Source organism: Harpia harpyja, chromosome 4 (genome assembly GCF_026419915.1).
Source record: "Harpia harpyja isolate bHarHar1 chromosome 4, bHarHar1 primary haplotype, whole genome shotgun sequence".
In the NCBI taxonomy this organism is placed as follows: domain Eukaryota; kingdom Metazoa; phylum Chordata; class Aves; order Accipitriformes; family Accipitridae; genus Harpia; species Harpia harpyja.
Window position 1 is genome coordinate 79698628 of NC_068943.1, and position 14442 is coordinate 79713069.

A 14442-nucleotide genomic window follows, 5' to 3' on the forward strand; every position below is an offset into this window, starting at 1 on the left:
CCCACCCAGAGTGAAACACACAATTTTTAGGCAAGAGGGCACACAACCCTCTTTACAAATATCTTCTCCCCATCCTTTCAGATATTGCTATCGACTCCTTGTCTGCAGATGACACCTCCCAGAAGGGCGAGAAGACAGGATCATCTTATAAACTCAGGCGTGTTTCTGCATACAATGGGATCAGAATCCTTATGGGATGCAGTGGAAAAGTTTCTCTGGATTGTGCAAGACATGGGATGCTTAGAAAAAGCAGCAGAGGCAGGGGAAGGGAAGAGTCAAGGCAGTTTGGCCTGCAGCAAGCATGGGAAGACAGATGGAGACAGGGATGAGAGGAGACGATCCCATGTGAACATGTGTCTCATCCATGTGCTGGCCTGGCCTATGCCTGCTGCTCTGCCTTGTTTGACCACATGCCAGTAGTTCCCTGGAAACACAAAGTCCGGCTGGGACGGGGAGCAGGGCTGATCTGTGTCTCTCTGTGCCTCAGAAGCCTCTGACCACGGGCTTTGAACAGCTCTGTCTGCTACTCAAGCTGCACAGAGTACTCTGGGGACGGGCTGGAGCCCACAGTCTCTTCCCAGAGGCCTCCTGCCAGCTCCCACTCACCTCAGCCCTCCAGCCCCTTAGGGCAGCTCAGCAAATCTCTTTCTGATTCACTCATCAAGTAGGAACCTGTCTGTCTCCCTTGAGGCTGTGGTCAGCATGTCCAGTCCATGCTTTTACTCTGTCTCCTCGGCCTCAACTCCAAAGGTTCTGGATCCTCTGAAACAAGCTCATAGTCTCAACACTGAGCCACTGTGGGAAGCGCTTGAAGGTGCCTGGGACCTTGACAGCCCCTTCTGTCCCTGTGGAACTTGAACTCCTGACTGTGGGATGACTTTGTAATGCTAGCAGGAACATTTTGAACGCTCCCTGAAAGCCTGTAGAGGGAGGACTCTGTTTTCAATTGTCTACTCGAGCTTTTAGAAAGTAACAAAATGTGGAACCCCTTCTGGGCGTTCTTTTCTAAGTTAAGTTTCACATTAGCAGCTTCGCAGGGGAGTCCCTGTGGTTACAGAGCAGAAGGGAACACCTGCTCAGGGCTCCCTTGGCTATCCCAGCGGGGAAAGTCAGACGCCCGAGAAGAGGCCCTGTATGTCCCGCGTCAGCAGTGGCCGGTCCCTGCGGCAGGACCGAGGGCTGCCCGTGGGCAGGAGGATCTCTGCTGCCCGCCTCCCTGGGCACAGCAGAAAGGCGCTGCTCCTCGCCGGGAGCCAGCGGGGCCGGCGGCTGCAATCGCTCCTTCCCGGGCACCGCCGGCCACCGCCACCGCTCCGGTCGCGATTACTCCCCGCTGTCGCGGGGGATGTCTGTCTGCGTCCCGTGGGAGGGCGGGGGTGCCGGTGCCGGTGCCGGGCGGGGCGGGCGGGGGAACCGCCCCGGGGCCCGAGGCCGGGCGGGGCTGGGCGGGGCCGGGCGGGGCCGGGCGGGGCGAGGCGGCGCCGGCGGGCGGAGCGGCAGCGCCCCCTGGCGGGCCCGCCCGGGGCTGTCCCCCCGCCCCCGCCCCACAGGCCCGGCCCCGCCCGCGGCGGTTCGTGCCCGGCCGCAGCCCCGGCTCCTCGCCCCGTGTCTCTCAGGGCGCAGTAATACACCGCCGCGTCCCCGCGCCGGGGCCGGGCGAGCCACAGGGCGCTGGACCGGCGGTCTGCCGCCACCGACAGCCGCCCCGGCGGGTCCGGCAGCTCTTTGGAGCCCTTAAGAGTGCTCACGAGGAATGCGGGGCCTCGGCCCGGGAGCTGGCGGTACCAGAGGATGGAGTCGCTGGTCTGTATGTTGGGGTGTGAGCAGTTGATGCTGATGCCGGTGCCCTCGGTGGTCTCTGCCGACGCCTCCTGCTGCACCTGGGCTCTGACCACAGCCACTGCCGAGAAAGGAGAAGGAAAGACCAAAGATCACCAAAGATCACTCAGCTCTGGTGGCTCTTTTCCCAGAGAAACAGTCAGGAACAGTGGCAGTGAGACAAAACTGGACTGGAACGGATGGTGACGTGTGCCCATCAACAAGGATGGAGAGTGGTCCTGGGGCAGGTGTGTGGAGCAAGGGGAGAAGTCTGGGAGGGAACGTGAAATTGATGCATGCAGAGTTACAATGAAAGTCAGGTGCATGGATGGACGGATGGATGGATGGATGGATGGATGGATGGACGGCGAGAGGGAGAGGAGACAGGAGAGTTGGGTGTGTTGCAGCGAAGGATGAAGGGTTGAATTCAGAAGAAGAATAAATGCTGAATGCACAGGGGGATGAGAGGATGTATGCAATAACGGTGTGGTGCAGGAAAGCAACCTCGTGCCTACAGACATGAAGGAAACGGAGAGATGAGAGAGGGGTCTCAGGGTGGGAAGAGGGCTTAAGGATGCTAGATGCGTGGAGAGATGGGTCAAAAGCTGGGTGCGTGGATGGCTGGATGAAGAGAGGAGGAGCAGACGGGGAGATGGGTTGTTAGAGTGAAGGGCGGAGGGCTATAGTCAGGGCAGTAAGAACTGCCGAATGCACAGGGGAAAGAGTAGGTGCATGGAAAGGCAGGCGTACATGCAAGCAGGCTTGTGCCACCAGAGCTGATGGCAAAATAGGGAGGATAGGAAGCGAGGACTCGGAGGGTTTGGAAGGGGGACGAGGGATGGCAGAGAGGCAGGGAGGGGGAAAGACACGCTGAAGAAGGAGAGGGAAGGCTCGGCGCTGGGCTCCCCGCGGAACAGCCCGGGCACAGCCCCCGCCCCCGTCCACCCCCGCCAGCCCCGCGCACCCAGGAGCACCGCGGCCAGCGCCGCCAGCCCCGCGCCCCGGCACCGCCGCATCCCGCCGCTCCGCCGCCCGCGCCTCGCTGCCCCCCGCCAGCCCCGGCTCTCTGCTCCGGCCGCGGCGCCTCCTCTCCGCCGCCTCCGCCAGCTCCGCCCCGGGGCTGAGCCCTGCGCCGGCGCCGCCCGGGCTGAGAGGGCGCAGGGGCTCTGCACGGGCACCGCTTCGTCTCCTGGGAAATGCCCTCTCCCGCTCCTCCAGCAAGGACACCTCCCCAGCAAGAAGCAGCCTGCGCAGCGCCAGCGGCAGCCTGGCACGGCAGCAGGGCCCTGACCCAGGAGATGGACCAGCTTCCCAGAGCTGTCTCCGAGCTCAGGGGCTGCCGACAGCAGCCGCTGATTTCCTGCGGATGGCAGGGAGGAGGCTGAGAGCCTCCCTCCCTTCAGCTGCCTCTCTGCACTCCCGGCACAATGCCTAAAAGTTGTGCGGTGGCCAAGGGGCTGAGAGGACACCTGTGCCCATGGGAGTGCAGGGTTCAGGGCAGGGGAGAGGGGGAATCACTGAGTCAGAACGCAGGTCAGAAGGGACCTGCAGAGGTCATATGGATCACCCCTCTGCTTGGAACAGATCCCATTAGATCAGGTTGCTCAAGGTCACATTCTGTCCAGCCTTGAACACCTCCCAGGATGGAGATTGCACAAGCTGCCTGCGAAAGACATTCCTTTTCTCATTATTTCTTCTAGCCTATTGCTTAATCAGAACTCCCCATGTTCTATCTCCTGGGCACTTCCAGAGACCAGGTCCATCTTCTCTGTCTCCTCTCAGCAAGTAGTTGTAGAAAGCAAGAAGGTCTCCCCTGAGACATGTCTTCTCCAAGAGGAGCAGGCTCAGTTCTCCCAGCCTCTCCTCACATGTCATGTTTGTCAGCCCCCTAATTGACTTGGTGGCCTTTGTTGGGCTCGCTTCAGTATGTCAATATCCTTCTTGGACCAGGGAGCCCCAATCTGGCTGCAGTACTGCAGCTGTGGTCTCTCAAGGGCCAGAGGGGCAGGGTCACCTTCCTGGACCTGCCAGCAACACTTTGGCTGACACAGCTCAGGATGCACTTGGTCCTGTTTGCTGCAAAGGCACGCTGCTGTCTCATGTTCAGCTGGGTCTCTCCTAAAACCCCACATCCTTTTCTATGGATCTGCTTCCTAGGCAACCAGCTGCCAGCCTGCATGACTGCCTAGGCTGGTTTTTCCCTCAGATGCAAAATTTTGCCCTTGCTCTTTCTGGCTTTCATGAAGTTCCAGTCAGCCCATTTCTCCAGCCTGTCCAGGTCCTCTAAACAGAAGCCGTTTCTGACAGTTACGACCCATTCCCCCTGCTGGGTGTTATCCACAGACTTGCTGGGAGTTCCCACTCATGACATTCCTGACTACATTAAGAGTATTGGTCCTACTACTGATCCTGAATACTACACCCCACTAATAAGTGTTGGCCAGCTGGGCTTTGCACCATGGTCACAACTCTCTGAGCCTGGCAGTACAGCCATTTTTCCACCCACCTTGTCATCCTCTAACTGAACCCATTCGTCTCCAATTTGGTCATCAAGGAAGTACAGGAGAGGCTGTCAAAGGTCTTGCTAAACTCTAGGTACACACCTCCCCTGCCCTTCCCTTTTTCCACGGTGCCTGTTACCTCACGAGGAAGCAATGAGGTTGGCTCTCAGATGGAGTAGAGCCTCAGCTCAAAAGCAGACCCACGAAGAGGGGAATCAGCCCTGGCTGAGCTCTCCCAGCAGAGCTGCCTGGCACTGATCTCACCGAGGTCACTAAAGGGAAGGGGGAAAGCCCTTGACTGCACTGAGTCCAAGATGGTCCTGACCTCAGGCTGACAGCCATTCAGGCAGGGAGATGGGCTTAGAAAATTTACCCACTGTGCACAGCCCTTGTCAGAAAGAGGGTCTGTTCGGGACACCCCTGTGGGACAGCAGCTGGCTTTGGGGGATGCGGTCTCGAATCCAATGCCCCTTCCCTCCCAGGGGCAGTTGCTGGGCACTCAGACTGAGATTCCAGTGTGGGGCAGGAAGGTCCTTGTGGGCTGAAGTCCAAAGCAGTCACCAGTTCTTTGCCTTTCCTGTGCAGGCCACAGGGTCTGTCCTTCCACTCACAGCACAGTGATATCACGCTCTGTGTTGCTTTCATTCAGTACCTGTTTGATCCAAGGTCTCAGTCCCTGCCTGACATAGCACCAGGCCGATGAAGTACATTTGGCCTTGACATGAGAGGGGTCGTGCACCGCCCCAGACACCACTGACCCTGCACTGGAAGCAGATCCACTCAGGGATGGCCAGCGCAAGGTCGGCAGGATTCCTCAGCCTTTCTCCTTCCCTAGAAAGCAATCCCCATCCTTTTGAACTCTCTTGCGCTGGGCAGAGCTGCTGTGTCCTGGCCTGGAGAGGCAGGCAGGGAGGACTGCCAGCCATGCTGAGGTATTCCCAATATTGTTTACACTGAATTAAACTGTGGATCAAAACTGGTGTGAAACCATCCTTGTTGGGGCCTGAAATCAGCAGCAGCGGAGCGTGAGCTTTGGGGAGGCAGGGAAAGGAGGGCTCAGGAGACAGTGGCTGCATTTCAGTGCCTCTTCCCTGGACAGTTCTCTAGCAGTCTGGTGCCATCACCACTCAGCTGCACTCAGGCTCCTCCTGACCCTGGGAACCTGCTGCTCTGTGGCACTCATGGAGAGAGCAGTGGAGAGTGTCCCTGCCATGAGCAGCATATTCGCTCGTGATGAGGGACACACAAGGACACACAGACATGGGCTCATGCATACCAGCTTGGGATTATACACATATATGTGTTCCCACGTGCACCCAGACAAACCTGGTTGCTTACAAGTACACGCAAGACAAGAACACACACACAGGAACACCACGAACCATGGACCCTGCTGAGGACCCCTGGGGACTGGGCAGTGTTAGGCAGGAGGGGGTCAAAACCTAGGAGCACAACGCACACCCCTGGGGAGGCAAGAACAAGGGACCATCGGGGTGAGCTGAGGAGGGAAGGAAAGACCAGGACATGGCACGTCCTCATGCACGGGAGCCCATGACATCCAGCTGAGCATTGCTGGAGCTCCTTCCTGAGAATGACACTTCAAACAGCCCCAACAGGGTGACCTAGGCTGATGTCACTTGCCTGCTCTGGACCTGTCCAGCACTTGAGCTGTGCCTTCTGCCTGCACTGCTGCATTCCTGCCTGAGAAATCCTGGGCCTTTCATGCCACTGCTCAGAAGAAGCCTTCTTTGGGGAATGGGCATGGAACAAATCTGGAAATGAAAAGGCAGCAGTGCAGGAAACCAAAGCACAGCCCATATCATTAGCTGCAATGGTTTGCATTGAAGATGAGCTTGTCAGAAAATTGTTACCTCTGCAAAGGGTGCCTCTGGTCCTGCAGCAATGAAGGGCAGGTATAAAAGGCAGCCCAAGTCCCTGCTCTCTCATCCACTGCTCTTGCCTCCTTCTCCTTGGGAACCAGGTGAGTCTGAAGCCCCTTCTCCTTCTCTTCCAAAGTGAGATCTCTCCTCGATGGACCTCTCAGTTGATACTGGCTCTGGCCTGTGCTGGGGTTTGGATCTTCTTGTCCTGACAGGGGGAAGCAGGGAGAAGGACTGCTTAGAGAGAGGCTGGGACATGGTCAAGGGGCGTTTTGGTTTAGGAATTAGGAGAGAGCCTCCCTGGGTCAGGCAGTTCTTTGTAGGGCAATGAAGACTGCGTGTCTTCTGGCCGAGCCTCCAGCTCCCCACTCATTATTGGCCTTGGCTCCTTTGTGACAGGGTAACCAGGCTGCTCCTCAGTCACCCTTGTGCTCTACTTCCTCCCTGCTTCTCTCCCAGGTGCACCTCCAGCCCCACGACATGTCCTGCTACAACCAGTGCCTGCCATGCCGGCCCTGTGGCCCGACCCCGCTGGCCAACAGCTGCAATGAGCCCTGTGTCAGGCAGTGCCAGAACTCCACTGTCGTCATTGAGCCCTCTGCTGTGGTGGTGACCCTGCCCGGCCCCATCCTCAGCTCCTTCCCGCAGAACACCGTTGTGGGCTCCTCCACCTCCGCTGCTGTTGGCAGGATCCTCAGCTGTGATGGAGTGCCCATCAACTCTGGGTGCTGTGACCTCTCTGGCATTTCCAGACGCTACTAGGCAGCAGGTGCCCCGTCTCCAGATAAAGATGCTGGAAAAGCCCCAGGGTAACACCTTGGGGAACTCAGAACATGGTGCTGGGCAGAGGATCAGTCTTTTGGATGCTGTTTTCAGTATACCTGAATGGTTTTGCCTTTCTTTCCCTTTTCTTTGTTGCTGCCTATCCCCTTGCCCACACCATCTCCCCAACACCAACCTGGTAGGGACCATCTATCTCCTCTCCCTCCACGGGGCAGGCATGATGCAGGAACTTCCCCAAGACCAAGGACTCCAGACTCTCGGCTGCCCCCAGCACGCCCTGCACTTCTGTCCTCTGCTTGGAGTGAACTCGTTGCCCTCTTTTGACTCATTAAAGCTCTGCTGCATTCAAGCCTTGCCTCCCTGTGGTCCTTCCCCCTGTGGACACTCGCCAAGCGGCCAAAGCAGAAGGGTGTTGCTCTGGGGTGGATGGGGGAGGTGAGGGCACAAGGAGACCCTTCTCCATCCACAGAGGAATGAGAGGCTCCACACCCTGCAGTGGATCCTCTTTTGGGCACTCTCTCATGGAGCTGAGGAAGCCATCCCTGGCTGCTCTGCTGCCTGTGACGATCAGGCCTTGCCCTGCTGTGTCTCTGCCCACAAACATCCAGAAAGGCAGGAGGCCCTCAGGGGTCAGCAGCCACATGATCTCTTGAGGAAGAGTGTTCCTCTTGCTATGGTTGGAGCTGCACTGGGGTGACAGGGGGTGGTGTTGGGTTCCAAAAGTTGATTTGCTTTGGGGAATGGGAAGAGGGCTAGAGAAGGGAACAGCCCTTGGGATGGCCCATAGCTGCTACTCCACCTTCCTCTCCCCTCCACCACTCAGTCTAGGGGCCATGGCCAGCATGCATGGATGGGGCCAGCAGGGAATAGTCACCCGTGCTGCTGTATGCATTGAGGCTGGAAAGTAGAGCTAAGCATGTGAGAGCTGAGGGCAATCAGCACAGAGAAGGGGAGAGTGAAACAGTCACAAGAGACCTGTCCTCAATGGTTTTCTTGGTGAATTGGGAAAGTGAGGAGGAATTAGCTGAAGGTCCCAGCCCACCTGAACTAGGAGCTTGTTTCAGGAAACAGAGGGTAGGGCAAGGAAAAGAGAAGGAACACTAATGCTGCGTTTGTTGTTACTACCATGCTTGAAGGGGACATGAGGATGTCTGGAGCTGAAGCAGCAGCCCCACATGAGATGCAGGCGCAGCAGCTCAAAGGGGTCTGGGCAGGAAATGGTGGGGTGTGGGCATGGGGCACACAGGCTGGCATCTCCCCTTCCCTGCAAATAAGCCCAGTTTAGGGACTTTCCCTCATCAGCATGGGGAAAGGGACAGGGACAGGGATAGGGACAAGCGTGGGGAGGAATGAACAGAGCCCTTGTGTTCTGCTTGTAACACTGTGGAGCCAGAATAACAACCAACAGGCTGTGGCTCTGCTAGATACCAGGGCAGAAGTAACCCTAATTCATGGAAATCTGCCCCATTACCGCAAGAATCAAGTGTTGAATGTTAACAAAATCGGGGTGAGGGAGGGGCGGAAGAATTATCTGGAAAAGGCTTTCTAACCTTGCAGCCTGCAGGGAACCTACTACTTACAGCTTGGGGTGGGCTCCAAGAGTGCCCCGATATATATCACAAGCCATGATCTGTCAGCAGGAAAGACTTTTAATATCCAGTGGGGGAAAATATTCTTTCCATATCTACTCAGCTCACAGTGGGAAGGATGGTGCCCCCCTATATTTTGAGGACCCCTCCCTCCAGGACTGTACCCTCAGAGCAGGACTGGCTGCCCCGGGGCATGCTGTCACCTCTGCAACTAGAAAAACATTGTTAGAAGCTGGGGTTGTCCAGCAGATCCATTTGCCTTTCCAGAACCCTGTCTGGCCTGTAAAGCAAGCGGCTGGGTCCTGGTGTAGCACTGTAGGTTACTGGCTTTTGGGCACGGCCGTCCCCCTGGGGCTGCGGTTGCTCCCCATAGCTCACCCTGCCAGAGCAGCCAGAGGCCGCTGATGTGCATTTGCTGTGCTGCCTCAGGGGTACGGGCACAGCCCTCTGCCTTCCCAGGGGACTGTGGCCCAGCTCTAGGAGAAGTGCAGCCTGTCCCCAGGATGTGAGCTGGCCCTTATGCTGCTGACTGCACCTACCCAGCAGGATGAGAGGAGGCCCTGGGGAAACGTTGTGGACACAGCTGGGAAACGAGTCCACAGAAAGCACAACAATCCAGCACTGCAAAATGGGAATGGTATCTTTCCATGCAGGCAAAGCCATGTCCCCACCAAATCAGTGCAGGAAAATCCAGCTCAAATAGGACTGATGGACACGACCAACCCTCCCCTGGAGCTGTTAAGCACTGCCTGGGCTCAGAAAGGCCCACCGCACAAACATCCCAGCCCTGAGCAGCCACACTGTGCCTAGTTCACAGACCTAGATCAGGCAGATATGTGAAGGGAGGGAGGTGGTGGAAGGCTGCAAGCTTTCATCCAGCTCAGCAAGATGGGTGCGGACAGCAGTCAGCATGCAGAGCTAATGGCTGTGTTCAGGGTACTAGAGGAGACACCCCCACTTCCAAGTTGTCCGTGAAAATCATTCCTTTCTTTTATCTCATGCAGAACCATTATGTGGATGGAGCCTCACATGACTGCTGCCCCTCACCGCATGCCATGCAGCCTCGAGCATGAAGTGCTGGATGCCCCTGCCCTCCAGCCACACCAGAGCTCCTCCTTGTCTTCTACACCACACAAGGAACTGGGCTGTTTAGTGATCTCTGTGCCACCGCTGTTTTACAGGGCATGGGACAAGGGGGACAGGACATCTCTGGTACTTCCAGCCATAACATCACTGCTATTCTATGCTTCCTCTCTTTGCCTTATCTGTCTGAGGCAGATTGACCTTGGCTGGCTGCCAGGTGCCCACCAAGCCGCTCTATCACTCCCCTCCATCAAGAGGACAGGGGAAGAAAAATACGATGAAAGGCTTGTGGGTCAAGATAAGGACAGGGAGATTACTTACCAATTGCTGTCATGGGAAAACCAGACTCGACTTGGGGAAATTAATTTAATGTATTGCCAATTAACTGCAAGAGAGCAGGATAGCGAAAAATGAAACAAAACTAGAAACAAATTGCCCCCACCCCTCCCTTCTGGCCAGGCTCAACTTCACCCCTAACTCTTCTACTTCCTCCCCACAAACCGCACTCAGGAATGGGGGTTGCAGTCAGTTCATACTGCTTCATCTCTGCCTCTCCTTCCTCCTCATGCCCTTCCCCTGCTCCAGGCTGGGGTCCCACCCACAAGACACAGTCCTTCACAAACTTCTCCAACATGGGGCCTTCCCGTGGGCTGCCGTTCTTCATGAACTGCTCCAGCATGGGTCCTATCCATGGGCTGCAGTCCTTCAGGAATGGACTTCTCCAGCGTGGGTCCCCAGTGGGGCCACACGTCCTGCTAGAAAACCTGCTCCTGTGTGGGCTCCTCTCCATGGGCCACAGTTTCTACCAGGAGCCTGCTCCAGTGGGGGTTCTCCACAGGCTGCAACTTCCTTCAGGCCATCTCCACCTGCTTTGCTACAAGGTTCTCTGCGGGCTGCAGAGTGGATATCTGCTCCATCGTGGTCCTCCATGGGTTGCCAGGGGACAAGCTGTGTCACCATTGTCTTCTCCAGGGCTGCAGGGGTATCTCTGCTGTGGCTCCTGCAGCACCTCCTCCCCCTCCTTCTTCACTGACCTTGGTGTCTGCAGAGTTGTTGCTGTCACTTTTCTCACTCTTCTCTCCTGGCTGCTGCACACTGCTTTTTACCCTTTCTTAAATATATTATCACAGATGTGCTACCAATGTTGCTGATGGGCTCAGCTTTGGCCAGCAGCAGGTCCATCTTGGAGGTGGCTGTTACTGGCTCTTTCTGACATGGGAGAAGCTTCTGGCATCTTCTCACAGAAGCCATCCCTGCAGCCCCTTCAGTACCGAAACCTTGCCAGGCAAAGCAAATACACTGTCATGACTCTTGTATTATTATTTTGTGCAGAAACTCTTTTGCATATCTTGGCTGCAGGATAAACTCAGCCAGCTCAAGGTTAACAGGGGAGGCTGCAGGCAGCTCCCTCTCACTACAGGCAACTACACCACCTGCACCTGCATGCAAAAGACAGGAAGAAACAAGGCCAGCACATCAATTCAAACTGGGGAAAAAGAAAAAGAACCCATGAACATTCACAGGGTAGCCAAACCGGTTTTTCCGCTGCTCTGTAATTTAAGGTTGCTTTTGCATTTCTCTGCCTTTGGAAGAGAGGGTATTTACCTTAAAGTGAGTCTAGAGACAGGTTCACTACTACATCACTTCTGATGTGCCAGCCTGAGTGTCTGTAGCCAGAGGGGAGTCTGCCTTGTCCCAGACACACACCCTTCTGCTGCCACATGAGTGTGTCACTGTGGCACCGCTGCCTTTGCAAGGGCAGGGGCTGGTCCCAGACCCTTGAGGAGATCACCAAGGTCAGGTGGGAGCTTCTAGCCGTGGAGGATTTGTTTTCTTTTCCTTGTAATATGGGAATTCTTTGGGGGGCTGCAGCAATGGGGATGTCCACTGGTTTTTATATTGCTCTTCACACACAGACTTGAGATGTGGAGAGGCTCAATGCCTGGAAAGGCCATGACAGCTTCGACTCTGCTGTGGTTTCTCTCTGTCTTACAGTGAGAAAACAGCTGACTGAACCACTGCCAAACTCTTGAGCTCAGGAAAGTGGATGGGGCTGTCCAGTGATTGATTTGTTGCCTTCACTGTAGGGTCTGAAGGACTTGCCTAGAGTCATCTAGAGGGGCTGAGAGCTGGTGTCGGGAGTCCTGGTTCTCGCTGGTGTGTATGTATGATGGTGCTCACATACATGTTCTTCTGGCTGTGCTCATGTGTGCATTTGCACTTACATTTGTGTACTTGTGGTAACACACATACAAGCATGAGAGTGCACAAATGTTCTCCATGTGTGTGTGTGTTTGGGCAATTGTGTCCACGAGTGTGTATGTGTTTTAACACACGCACGTGCCTTCATGCAGGAGAGCATGAATGTGTGTGACTGGTCTGCATATACGTAATTGTGTGGGCACAGGTGCGGGTACATGTGTGCTTTTGTGTGTGTACATCTGTGTAGAGCAGCATGCATGTACGTCTGTATGCAAACGCATGCGTGCAGGAGCAGGCATACGTGTAAGCATGTCTGAATATCTGTGCGTGCGTGTTGGTATGGGGAGTGGCTGTGCATTTTGGTATGCACGTGGGCTCCTTTGGAAACATGTTTGTACACACCTCTTTAGAAGTGCACACGTATAGGTTGCTCTGTGGGTGCCTGTAAGCTCACGTGTATGGTTGTGTGTGTGACTTTGTGTGTGGACTGACGGGGAAATTCAGATTGTAACTGCTCAGCAGTGGTAATCTGTGACCAAGGAATGATGTGGCACGGAGGGCAAGAAGGCCCAAATGCAGAAGGGGTTGAAGTGGCTGGCAGCAGGAATGCCAGAGACAGAAGAGCTCCCTGTAAGGCAGTGCAGTTTCCCTTGGTGATGAGATAAGAAACAGCCACAGCTTTGTCTTGTAGCAATCCTGGAATGTGAATGCTTAGTGGCCACCTTTGGGCAGCAGAGCTGGTGCTGGGGGACTGACCCAGTGCCAGGCTGAGGTGCCCCATGCAACCGCTCACAGGATTGGTGGTGGTGCCAGTGTACACAAGGAATGGCTTGTGACGCATCTTTGCAGACTCCTTGTAGAACTGCTTAGGGTGGCAGCACTCTGTCCAATACAGTGATCATTTGGTGGGTTTGGGTTTTTTTCATATCTAAGCAAAAGCATGTGTTTAATTTGCCTCAAGGGGTACAATACAAATTCCCCAAGAGCACACGTTTTTATGTGTGTGTGCATGCTGTGAGTGTGCATACCTCTGTGTGCATGTAAGTGTGCATGGGTGTCCATCCATGAGGGTATGTCAAAGGTCTTGCCAAAGTCAAGGTACACCCCAGCCAGTGCCCCTCCCCTTCCCCACGCTGCCAGTGACCTCCTCATAGAAAGCAATGAGATTGGTCAGGCATAGTCTGCCCTCAGTAAACCCATGTGAGCTGCTCCCAATACCCTTCTTGCCTTTCAGGAGTTTAGGAATGGCTTCTGAGAGTATTTGCTCCACCTTACTTCCAGGGACTGAGCAGAGACTGTCCAGTCAGCTCCTTGATCACCCTCGGATGCATCCCAAGTGGTCCCATGAACTTGTGCATGTCCAAATGGTAGTAAGAGCTCCTTAGTTCTTTCTTCTCCTGCTGTGGGTGCTGCTTCATTCCCAGAGAGTCTGCAGGGAGGCTCAGGGATGTGGTAGGCCTGAGGAGAAGCCATACCAGTAAAAACTGTGGAGAAATAGGCATTGAGTACTTCAGTCTTTTCCCTATCGTTAGTCACCAGGTCCCATCCTCAATGAGCAATAAGCCCCCATCTACTTAGCCTTCCAAGCACCTCCATCCCATGGCTAAACCCCATATCCATGTCCAAGGTACTTGAGGACAGATGGATAGGTGGGAGAAAGCTTTTGTGGGGGCGAATGGGCTCAAGCTGGGTACATTACTCTCGTTAGCTGCATCTCCCCCTCACACAAAGTGCAGATCACATCTCCCCTTGACCACATGGAAGACTTGGATGCAGGACTTGCAGAAGATGACTCTGTCAAGTCCAACACCCTGGACAGTGCAGACAGCCTCTCTTTGGGTGTGAGTCTTCTCAACTAACTCTAGATGCCTAGAGGTTGAGACTTGTGACTGTTTGTGTGTGTGTTGCCTAAGCTGGCTGTCTAGTCTATCTTGAGTGTCAACAGAAGAAAAATAGGTGCTTGTGAGGCATGAATAGCCTGATCTGTATGAGACAGGGTGAACTGAGGCTCGGCAGTGCCTATTTCTCTCCACTCATGATCAATGGAGCAAAGATGAGTAGCTCACCTGGAGACACCTGCTCTCGAGGCAAGGGAGATCAATTCCCCCCTACCCATCTCTTGTCTGACTTTGTGCTTAGATCTTTACTCAGATCTTCACTTCAATGAAGACTTAGGCCTTAACTGCAGTTAGAGGCTCAGAAATGAGGTAGGTGAATCCCTTACCTTACTCTCTCTGTATTCAAATGTCCATAGTTGCCTTTAGGTATCTCCCACCTTGGAGGTGTCAAGACCACGTTAGTATTCAGCACCAAATATTTGACATTTCCAGTCTCTTGGGACATGACTATCACTGACACCTCCTGCGTGCCAGCAACTGGCCACACTTCAGAGAACCCTGTTGCTGTTCTTTAATTGGCCTGTGTGAAGAGAGAGCATTATCCACCTCTGACAAGCCCATGAGATCCCCCAGAGATCAAACTCCCTGTGGCACATAGAGGGAAAACAGAAACCTGTCTCCTAGGTGTGGCCAGTTTGAGCTTCAGTGTGTTAATGAGGTGGGTGTGGGGATGTTCTTAAGCTAACGA

General features: G+C 55.0%; 2 protein-coding genes across 2 annotated transcripts in view; one reads left to right on the plus strand and one right to left on the minus strand.

The window, feature by feature from the left end:
* The window catches only part of LOC128140681 (T cell receptor alpha chain MC.7.G5-like), a 191724-nt gene extending 188890 nt beyond the window's left edge, over nucleotides 1-2834 (minus strand). Inside the window, exons 1-2 of the mRNA XM_052784905.1 lie at nucleotides 2783-2834; nucleotides 1610-1900 (exon numbers count right to left, since the gene is read on the minus strand). Coding sequence (XP_052640865.1) covers nucleotides 1610-1900; nucleotides 2783-2834 — 343 coding nt within the window. The remainder of the gene's footprint in view (nucleotides 1-1609; nucleotides 1901-2782) is intronic.
* LOC128140696 (feather keratin Cos2-3-like) lies at nucleotides 2019-7167 on the plus strand. The gene is made up of 2 exons (XM_052784910.1): nucleotides 2019-2066; nucleotides 6659-7167. Exons 1-2 carry the CDS (start codon nucleotides 2019-2021, stop codon nucleotides 6959-6961), a joined length of 351 nt encoding a protein of 116 aa, XP_052640870.1. The 3' UTR covers nucleotides 6962-7167.
* Nucleotides 7168-14442: the final 7275 nt, after the last annotated feature.

What these genes read in the sequence shown, in the direction of transcription:
- LOC128140696 (XM_052784910.1), top strand. Translation starts at nt 2,019, where the DNA reads ATGGTGACGTGTGCCCATCAACAAGGATGGAGAGTGGTCCTGGGGCAG. An exon ending in GGAGAGTGGTCCTGGGGCAG is followed by an intron (nt 2,067 to 6,658) that starts GTGTGTGGAGCA and finishes CTTCTCTCCCAG; the next exon opens with GTGCACCTCCAGCCCCACGA.